The sequence below is a fragment of the Bison bison genome, unplaced genomic scaffold (assembly GCF_000754665.1).
Source record: "Bison bison bison isolate TAMUID 2011002044 unplaced genomic scaffold, Bison_UMD1.0 scf7180017864471, whole genome shotgun sequence".
NCBI classification, from domain to species: Eukaryota; Metazoa; Chordata; class Mammalia; order Artiodactyla; family Bovidae; genus Bison; species Bison bison.
Genome location: NW_011495032.1, coordinates 27,620,260 through 27,631,659, shown reverse-complemented (window position 1 = coordinate 27,631,659; position 11,400 = coordinate 27,620,260). Strand labels below are relative to the sequence as shown.

General features: G+C 35.8%; 1 protein-coding gene across 2 annotated transcripts in view; it reads right to left on the bottom strand.

Annotated features, from left to right (window-relative positions):
* The window catches only part of PARD3B (par-3 family cell polarity regulator beta), a 1,088,076-nt gene that overhangs the window by 520,983 nt on the left and 555,693 nt on the right, over positions 1-11,400 (bottom strand). For both annotated transcript variants that reach the window (XM_010861024.1, XM_010861023.1), the window contains exons 5-6: positions 8,202-8,290; positions 2,124-2,210 (exon numbers count right to left, since the gene is read on the bottom strand). In XM_010861024.1, coding sequence (XP_010859326.1) covers positions 2,124-2,210; positions 8,202-8,290 — 176 coding nt within the window. The remainder of the gene's footprint in view (positions 1-2,123; positions 2,211-8,201; positions 8,291-11,400) is intronic.

Genomic DNA, 11,400 nt, shown 5'->3' with positions numbered 1-11,400 from the left:
TATATAATATATACAATCATTTCACAAAGTTACTGAAAAGTTGACCATGAACTTATAAAAGTTCATTTCTGCACCAGGCTGTTCTGTTTTAGACAAAACAGTAATAATCCTAATAATTTACACATTCATAGATTGTATGTTTTACAAGGAGTATTAATATTTTTAATGCCATTTAATCCCCACAATCTTGATGTGAAGTAAGTATTCACAAGAGGCAAGTTTAGGGGACTTGCCCAAGGTTATTCAAAAGAGAACACTGAGATCCAAATCCAATTGTTTCAAGTCCAAGTCCAATATTCTTCTTCCTGTTCTACAAGGCTTATGCTAGAAATCAGAACCAGGAAGGAGCAGGGAGCAAATCAATACACTGTAGTGAGTTTTCCTTATTTGAAGTGAGAGAAGGTGATTTCTAGTCTAGAGGGTCAACTTGTTTTCTGAACGACTGAAATTGAAGTAGGGTGACTGTCATGTTATATATTTCTTCATGGTTTGAAAATTGGGATGATCTTGTGTTCTATTCCGGCCTCATTAAGCTAAAGGGCCTAGTAATTTAGCCACGCTGGTATTTCACAAAGCTCTATCAGTACACTTCTGCCAAAAGCCATTAGAATTTCTTGTGACAACTGGGTAAATACTTGCTCTGTCTATCAAAAACAACCTCAGCTTGTCCTGTGCCATAACCCATAACATTTATAAACACGCTTATTAACACATACAGGAAATGAGATAATAAGAGCCACTAGCTTTTCAGTTCATTTCTTTTTAGGGGACATTCATTCCAGCAAGAGCTTGGCATCAGATGTTATTTGCTAAAAAAGGTGATGACTTTGCAATTACAGGTAGCAGATGGCTACCTGCTGAAAATGATGCCAACCAAAATATCATGACTAAATCTGCTCATGCCACTATATGGCAGACCAAATTGAATAAATATTCAGAATCAGTAAATTAGTACATATAACCTTTGGGGAAAGTTTTGTTCTAGAAAGAACAATGGAGTGAGGACAAGTCAGGAGATTTTGGATTTTGTATGACCTTGAGGAAAATCAACTGACTTTTCTGGTCTTCGAACACTTAAACTAAAATCAGGTGCTTTGCCTTTTTAATGATACATTTAAGAAAATAAATTTAACAAAATAATTTAAATAATGTCAAACAGGGAGAAACTGATTTTCTTCAAGTTTTTGACAGCCTTTGTCAGTGTCAATCTAGTCCTCAAGGTAGCCATCCTCTTGAAAACTAATATAATATCTAATACTAGTTTCATAAGGTCATTAAAATGGTACTAACGTTAACTCTCAGGCACACATTTTAATTCTCCTCAGTAAAACAAGTTTTACATCCAGTTAGCGAGGAGTGAGTGATAGTCATTCAGTCGTGTCCGACTCTGTGACCCCATGGACTGTAGTCTGCCAGGCTCCTCTGTCCATGGAATTCTTCAGGCAAGAATAATGGAGTGGGTTGCCATTTCCTTCTCCGTACATCCAGTTAAGTAGACATGAATTTCAAGAAACGGTGACACAATAATATTACCACTTACTAGCATGAATTTATAAATTTGTCTTTAAAATTTCAAAAGGATGTATCAAATTATTTTTGATTGATTACATTATATTTTGGAACAAAATAAACAGAATAAAGGCATTTTGCTACTTAGCTAATCAGAATATATTGAATTTCTGATATATACTTAGAATATTAAAATATTTATTATTAGAAGTTCCATAAACATGAAGAAGATCAAGAAATACCAATTTGGAATTATTATATTTCTTTTAAGTGCATTTTTGAACATTAAAAATTCAGTTGCTGTATTTATCTAACCACATGTTAAAGTCTTTCCACGATTTCTGTTTATATGTATTACTGATAAGAATACTTTAAGAAAGTACTTCTTACTTAATTGTAAATACAGAAAATATGATTTCTTTTCCATTGTATCCTAGAAGTAAGTGATATTATTTTGTTTCTAACAAATAAGTGGCCAATAGAAGCATGTACTGAGGTGTCCATCTAAATAACAGAGACATACACTTAATCCTCTTCTAAAAAATGTTTGGGAAAATGAGCTCAAGTCAAGTTTTTCATTAGCATGAGCTTCTGATATAAGGAAAACATCTTACCTTCCACTCAGAGATGAAAAGAAAGGCACTACATGTATTCCCAAGGGGCCTCCTTCCCCAGAAATCTCCACCGTTCTTGTCATATCACTGGGACAGAAAAAAAGAAAAAGAGAGTACAAATGAGTCTTTGCCAAAACAAAAACAAAACAACAGATGTGGCATATTAAAAAGAAAACCAAAAAAAACTTTGGATTTTAACAACTACTGTAAATTTAACAGCAGAGATGAAATCAAAGGAGTACATGATTTGCTGGAATGTTCAGAAGATCCAGGAAATAAAATGCTTAAAAGGCTATCTGATTTCTTATTTTTTCTCCTAGAAGAGGAACAAATGGAAATGACTACCTACAAAAATAACTTCCTACTTAACTTAATCTGCATAAATCAACATATTTTAAAAGATGTACACAAAAAATGAAATTTCTCCCTATTGAGACACACTTGAAAATTACTGTATAGAGGATAAAATACATGGAATCAAGCATATCTATGCCTAAATATAAAGTATGGCTTTTCCTACAGAACAGAGGAAAAATGAAATAAAATATGTATTTATTAGAAAAAGCACAAAATTACATTTTAAACAACTGTGAAGCCACAGTTGGTAATACATATTGGCATGTTCAAAGCTTTATACATCAAAACTTGAACTAGCCTTTCAATAAGGCATCAGTTGTATTCAATAGAACAATTCCAAATTTTCACCTTCTACTTTTTTTTTTTTAAAGGTATAAAAAGAAGTTGCAAAGCCTGGAGAAAATGTATTACAGAAAGAAATAGAAAGCCTGACCTGCCTAACCTACTCCAGATTAAGGAAAGGATGAGCCAGAAACATTAATGGACAGTGTATATGACTGAAATATACAAGGCGTTGTGAGCTTTTGAGTAATAGAAAGTGGAACTAACAAGTGTTTATAAAGATGAAAAATAATAACCGTGAACAATTATTGGCTCCTGTAATCCCAGAGAGAGAAAATAAAATTGCCAGAGGAAAAATGATAAGTTGAAGCAAACATCCCCATTATGGAAATTGTAAGTAGGTGTCTATTGTTTCCTATTTACATGAAAATGACCTGAAACTAGATGTCAAATTAAGAGCTACAGCTGCTACAAATACTTTTCTGCTCCAAATTGAAAACGGGGAAATTTTGGCTCCTTGCTGGAAAGTTGAGAACAGCATTAAGAACGCAAAGTGCCTGATGAATTCACTCTGCATGAAGTACTCCCTAAATTATCAGCAATCTAAAATAAATACATTAAATATATTCTCATCAGTGGATTAGGCTTATTTTTAATGTGTTTTCATTGCAAACCTATTATCATTAAGAACTGCAAAAAAGAGCCTGTTAGCTTCCAACATTTATGGAATATGATGGAATTTCAAAATTGATAATAAATTTCAAATGAGTTTTGCTCAGATATTGCTGATATATTTAAAATTTGTTCAGTCAAGCAGGTTATAACAGAACCCTAGAATAAAAGTTAGGAAAAAAAATAAATCTTACAGTGCTAGTATCATGGAATAAAATATATTCTTCTCTATATTTCCTGTGTGAGTATATGCATATATTTCATATGAAAAATATGTATATGAAATACTATTTATATGAATATATATAAGTATGCATTATAGGTCCTGAATATAAAATGTCTGGTGGGAAGAGAAGGTTCTGTACCTTTCAATGGACCATAAAGAAATAACTTTTATATAATAACAGATTTATAGTACATTTTTAGGTATGTGAGAAACACTAAAACCAAAGCATTCACATTCTAGGGTTACTATAATGTTGCAAAGACTTTTAAAAACAGACTACAACATTGTTTAACCATTGAAACTTTATTATCTTTACCTTTTATAATATATTTTTACAGTTTTGTACCTAGAACATAATACAAATCTTTCTTAATAAGTGCATTAAATATCCACATGCTGATAGATAGCATTCATATGTTTTATACAGAGGGTTTTGGAATATAAATGTTTAGTCTAGACAATAAGATTTCAGCTTAAAAAAATTAGAATGGCTTTATGGATTCTTTTTTTCTAGTTTGCAACTATTTCTTTATCCCACTCATAACCTCTCCTGTTCAGTTCAGTTCAGTCGCTCAGTCGTGTCCGACTTATAAGACCCCATGAATCACAGCATGCCAGGCCTCCCTGTCCGTCACCAACTCCCAGAGTTCACCCAGACTCACGTCCATCGAGTCAGTGATGCCATCCAGCCATCTCATCCTCTGTCATCCCCTTCTCCTCCTGCCCCCAATCCCTCCCAGCAGCAGAGTCTTTTCCAATGAGTAAGACATAATAAATTCTATGTATCAGACAGATACCTACTCTTTAGTAATCATCAACCTTGCATTTTTACATTCACTTAAAAGCAAATTCTATAATTTGTTAAAGTAATCAATCTTATTTCAAAACACTAAAACTTTTTTGGGGGATGCAGTATTAAGGTTCATTTCAACTTTGTAAGATTATCTTTCTCAGTATTTCAGAATAAACATTTATGCTCTCTTTATATGTGACAGTCACAATTATTTTGGCTGGCATAATATTTGACACATGTTAAATTACTATCACAAAAATATTACTATCCCAAAAAAAGGAGCATAAAAGACTTTCAATTTTGTTGATTGTAATATGTAGATACTTAGAGAATTAGATCTATTAGTGCTATAGACAACCATTACAAGTTTTACAGACTATGTTTACCAGATCTTTATAAATTGCTATCCATTATTTATTTCAAGATGGTAAGGAAAGCCATATGAAAAAGGAAACATCATAGACAAGTCTATGTTTTAAGTTTATTTTAAAAGGGGAAAAATAAAACCACTCAGTGTTATTTATACTCAGTGGTGTTCTATGGAAATCTCTGTATAAAGACCCTCATGGAAGATAAACAAAGCAAGGAGGGCTAGACACAGTTACCTGAATACACATCTCATACAATGAGATTTTACTAAGATGTGAAAATATGCTATTAAAGTTATTTGTTAAAGCAGAAAAGAGTTCAAGGACGAGTGAGCAGGGTATATACACATTTACTTACATTTTGGAGGTGGACTGAAAATAGAAAATGTAGAGAATGAGGTGAGAAGGCTATTTGAGCAGTGGAAAGAAAAAAGAGATCGGCAGGACTTATGAAAAAGAGACAAAAAATGAACTCTAGGGCAAAGGAAAAAAAATATTTCAGTTACAAAGAGAAAAGTTGGAAACTTTCACTAAACTCAAAATAGCTAACTATAGAACTTTCTAAGATCTACCAACACAAATGCAGATAGTCATCAAGCATTAGGTCGAATAGTGTTAAGCAAGTTACATGTTCTAAGGTCTGACTGACAAAATTGATTTGAATAGTTACTGGAACCAGTGGCTACCTAGTGCTTCCCTGATAGCTCAGTTGGTAAAGAATCCGCGCGCAATGCAGGAGACCTGGGTTCGATCCCTGGGTTGGGAAGATCCCCTGGAGAAGGGAAAGGCTACCCACTCCAGTATTCTGGCCTGGAGAATTACATGGACAGTCCATGGGGCTGCAAAGAGTCAGACCTGACTGAGCGACTTTCACTTTCATGAGTGAAAGTACAGAATCAGTGGCTTAAAATGAGCCTGTTGTGAATGGCTATGGCAAGAATTAGATGGAAAGTGCTTCACTTGGTTCCTTCCAGAAGAAAGGCATGAAGCCTGAGAAAGAAAATACAACAGGGGCTGCAGATGAATGGCTGTAAGTCTAACTTCTCCACAGAAGACAAATGCACAGTGTCTTTAATATTAGTCAATCCAGTGATCGGCCACTAGTTTAAAGTAAGGAAGAGACAGAACTGAGGGCAGGAAGAGGGAGATGCTTTGTTTTGGGAGGAAATATTAACTTATGAAATTACAGACAAAGTGCATCCTTTTGTTGGCTTTGAGGCAGGTGTCTGAGTAAATCATTTAAAGTAAGTACCAAAGTATGTTTCCTCATTTGAACAATGAGGGAATTAAGATAAGTTCCTAATAGAGTTGTTGGCATAAAAGAAACAAAGAGAGAACATTATACAAATACATTATACACATAAAGAATTCTCCCCTACAATTTAATCTCTAGGCTTCCTGCTGCAGTCACCTGCCCACCCCAGCTTCCTGACCCCTCCCTTAGTTTCACATTTCTTCTCATCCTCCCTCCATTCAAGAGTCTTTAATGGAGTCTGCACTCACTCAACTTCCCTGGTGGCTCAGATGGTAAAGCGTCTGTCTATAATGCGGGAGACCAGAGTTCGATCCCAGGGTTGGGAAGATCCGCCGGAGAAGGAAATGGCAATCCATTTCAGGACTATTGCCTGGAAAATCCCATGAACAGAGGAGCCTGGCAGGCTACAGTCCATGGGGTCGCAAAGAGTCGGACACGACTGAGTGACTTCAGTCACTCACTCTACTTTCTGAACTTGGCCTTTAATTTCAGATGACTTTTCCTACACTGGTGCTCACAACATGAAGTTTCCTAGTCTTGGTTAGGCAAAGTGAAATAAAACACCCAGGAATCAGAGAAGGCACACACAACATGTAACACTAGAGTCAGGATTTGGAGACAAGAGTGGTGGGTGTAGATTGGGTCTCTAGAAGTTAATTGCTCTCAATTACAATTCCTTAGCCTGCTAAAAGTGATAATAAAACTCATACAAAAAGTCCGTTGGGATAATCAAATACATATTTTAATTAAATATTATTTTTTAAAAATCCTGTACTCCATTCCTCTGAATCCCTTGTATCTAGAGAAAGCTTAGCTAATTTTTTCATGCAGCCGTAAAGCAAACAATTGTTTACTCTATAAATACTTAGTAGGGACTTTAGCAAACTTTCCAAAAAGCTAACATGTAAAGAAAAATGAAATTAAAGGCAAACAGAATAAGAGTATTGCATTCATTATGTCTATCTCCAAAAATAATCTTATCAAGCTTCTAAAAACACAGGGCCCTAGAGATTTCCTGCATCAAGTTTTTAATATTGTGCAACTCATTAATCAAAGAAACACAATCTAAATAAAGAGTAACTGTCATATGGCCATAAATTATAAGCTTGAGGAAAATCTACACAGTAAAGCAGTGGGATAAAAGATGATCACACATTTTTTTTTCTTACATTAATTCCAGGTAACATGCTTGGCATTTATAACTAACTGGATTGAATGAAAGAAGTATGTGGACTAAATGAATGAATGAATGACCACCAATCTCAGAAGCATCACTTTCCAGTGTTAAAGCCAACAGTCTATTAGACACAAAATTTTCATGCAAATTTTGAAGCAACTTTAAAAATGATGATGACAGTGATGAAAACAGAGATGATGATGATGTTGAAATTGGTAACGACAGCAACAGGGCTTACTCTGCCTCAGGCACTGTTCACGTCACTTTATTAACTAACTTTGTCTTTAGGTAACAGTTAGTTAACAGTTAACTCTGAAGGAGTTTTATTTCCTTTTTATTTTATTTTTATTTCCATTTTATGTAACAGAAACTAAGGCAAAGATTGACGAGCAACTTGCCTAAGCTCCTAGAATTAATAAGCTGCAGAGCTGGGACTTGAACCCAGGCAGTAGCTAGGGATGAGCTAAAAATTATCACAGAGCAAAGCAAGTGCCCATAACCATGAGAACAACTGATTTTGTATACAAATTACTTACATTAAAAACATAAAAATCTGGGTTGATAGGCTAGGTTCATTTTATATACATAGAGTAAATATTGCAAGATTGTTAAAATGCAGTGCAAAGTAGTATTCAAAGAGCTAATGTCAAAGTAGAACACCACACCACAATGAATTCTGAAATGTTCACTTTAAGCTGTAGCTCAAACAGAAGAAAAAAACAATTAAGAAATCTAGGTTGCAGAAAAAGGTTGGAAGGATTGAGGCTCATTTGTACATGTTTGTCAGGAATTTCTCACGTAAAAAAAGAAAAGTAATTTAGCAATTAATTTTAGAATCAGGTTTCACTCAAGTATTCTTATCTTGATCTTTTCTATAAAATAAAACAACTGTAAGTTAAAAAAACATTCAATTGAAATAAAATATTCTTATTCACATAAATAGAATACCTCAACACATCCATAGTTTTTGGTGATGTCAGTAGTTCTGTCTGCATACCATTCATAACTTCTCCATCTTCTAATTCCTCCGTGGAATTCTGTAGTGAAACAAACCATAAGTATGTGGATGCTATGCACATAGAATTGAAAATCTGAATAAAAAGTCTCAACGGGAGAGAATAAATGGTTTTATTCTGGATATATACAGTGCACTCTGATTTCTTTGAAGGCTGGAAAAAGGTGTTAATCTTTTCAGTGTTTTCAATGTTCTTTTCTCTTCCGTTTCGTTTCTGAAATACTCACATGGACCATTTACACCAGGCAGTATGTTAAGAGCTTTGGAATACATCATTTAGCTTCCTGCTACTCAACCATAAGCACTGGGGACTGAGTGTTTTAAATCAGCAAGGAAAAGGGGTACCAAAGGGAAGGTGCCACTGACAGGGGGTGATGTATTAGCTTTAATGTACTGTACTTGCTTGTACCCACCTCAGTGGCACAAAATAAAAAGCAAAATCCATGAAAAAAACAGTTGCCTAGGAAGGTCACTTCTATCAAAAGTGTAGCAGGAAAAGTGCAGGATAAGAAATCTGGAGTTCTCACTTGTCTTAAGACTTTCATTCTGAGGATGCTCTTCAGCGCAGAGAAACTAAAATTAACCATTTAACTTCTAAAATGGTAAGCAGTCTTCTACTACAAAGAAGGAAGAGGGTGAGAGAGGTCCTGCACTCCAGGACGGTGGCAACATTGAGTTGGATGTTACATTGAGGAGAGAATAGATTCTAGAAAGCCAGCCCACTTTAGGGTTTCATTTAAGTAAGACGTTAGTTCTCTGTTAGGCTTTGGAACTGAACTCTAACAGAGTAATTTTGCAGACACACCGCTCTTCAGGATCCCAGCCACAGATAGCACATGTTAAGGACTTGAGTTTCAGTGAATGATCACATGGAACGTTCATGGGTCTAAAGATGCAATTTCAATCAAAAAAACACAATAGATGAGTTAAAAGGTTGGACATAAAGGAATAAGGTTAACATTTGGAAGAAAACAGGACATAGAGGCACAAATCAAGCAGTATGTCACTGTGACTTGATTTTTTTTTTTTTAATGTATTTCATTTTTAGATTGAAAACCAATACCTCAAACTTAGGGGTTGAGAGTTTGGTGAAGGATTTGATCTGCACTAAATTTTTAAACATTTATTTGCTTTCTCCTCTTCATGAAGAAAGGAAAAAAAAATCCAAAAAGTTAAAGGACACATTTTAGTTGAAGGCACCAAATCTTAAAAGATGAATGGTTCTAAAAGTTTTCAAACCTTCACCTTATTATGAAGTGCTTGATATATGTTTACATTGAAATGACACTGGATTGGGGAGGTTACAAAACACTTGAGTAGAAAATTTAATAAAATATATCATATCATCATTTGATATGACTAGAGCCCATATCAAGACATTTGATGGCTGCATTTATGTCAAAATCATTAACTTTCTCATCTATCACAAGAGGGAGCTCTATAAAGGTGGAGGCTGTATCTAGTCCTCTCTATATTAAGCACACAATACACAGGATTAATTTAGTGAATGTTAATGAAGAAATAAGCTGAATGACATTATATTAGTTTTCTAATGATCTGCAATAAATTCAAAATTCAGTTCACTTCAGTTCAGTCACTCAGTCATGTCTGACTCTTTGCGACTCCATGGACTGCAGTACGCTAGGCTTCCCTGTCTATCACCAACTCCCAGAGCTGACTCAAACTCATATCCATTGAGTTAGTGATGCCATCCAACCATCTCATCCTCTGTCATCCCCTTCTCCTGCCTTTAATCTTTCCCATTATCAGGGTCTTTTCCAGTGAGTCAGTTCATCACATCAGCTGACCAAAGTACTGGAGTTTGAGCTTCAGCATCAGTCCTTCCAATGAATATTCAGGACTGATTTCCTTTAATTGACTTTAATTTAATTTCCTTTAATTCCTTTAATTGATTTCCTTCAATTGACTGGTTGGATCTCCTTGCAGTCCAAGGGACTCTCAAGAGTCTTCTGCAACACCACAGTTCAAAACCATCAACTCTTCAGCACTCAGCTTTCTTCACAGTCCAACTCTCACATCAACACATGACTACTGGAAAAACCATAACTTTGACTAGACATACCTTTGTTGGCAAAGTAATGTCTCTGCTTTTTAATATACTGTCTAGGTTTGTCATAGCTTTTCTTCCAAGGAGTAAGTGTCCTTTAATTTCATGGCTGTATTCACCATTTGCAGTGCTTTTGGAGCCTAAAAAATAAAAAGTCTCTCACTGTTTCCATTGTTTCTCTATCTATTGGCCATGAAGAGATGGCACTGGATGCCATGATCTTAGTTTTCTGAATGTTGAGTTTTAAGCTTATCTTTTTACTCTCCTCTTTCACTTTCATCAAGAGGCTCTTTAGTTCTTCTTAGCTTTCTACCAAAAGGGTGGTGTTATCTGTGTATCACCCACAGTGTCTGTGAGAGACTTAGAATTGACTTGGCTGGGTGGTTCTGGGGTAGAATCTCTCATTGAGGTAGAACTTAGGTGTCAGCAGGGCTGCAATTCAGTTCAGTTCAGTTCAGTCACTCAGTCATGTCCGACTCTTTGTGACCCCATGAATCGCAGCACACCAGGCCTCCCTCATGTCTATCGAGTCAGTGATGCCATCCAGCCATCTCATCTTCTGTCGTCCCCTTCTCCTCCTGCCCCCAATCTCTCCCAGCATCAGCGTCTTTTCCAATGAGTCAACTCTTCGCATGAGGTGGCCAAAGTATTGGAGTTTCAGCTTTAGTATCATTCCTTCCAAAGAACACCCAGGGATGATCTCCTTCAGAATGGACTGGTTGGATCTCCTTGCAGTCCAAGGGACTCTCAAGAGTCTTCTCCAACACCACAGTTCAAAAGCATCAATTCTTTGGTGTTCAGCTTTCTTCATAGTCCAACTCTCACATCCATACATGACCACTGGGAAAACCATAGCCTTGACTAGATGGACCTTTGGGCTGCAATTACAGTCTTCTAAAGACTTGACTTGGAGAAGGCAATGGCAACCCACTCCAGTACTCTTGCCTGGGAAATCCCATGGGTGGAGGAGCCTCATAGGCTGCAGTCCATGGGGTTGCAAGGAGTCAGACACGACTGAGCGATTTCACTTTCACTTTTCACTTTAATGCATTGGAGAAGGAAAT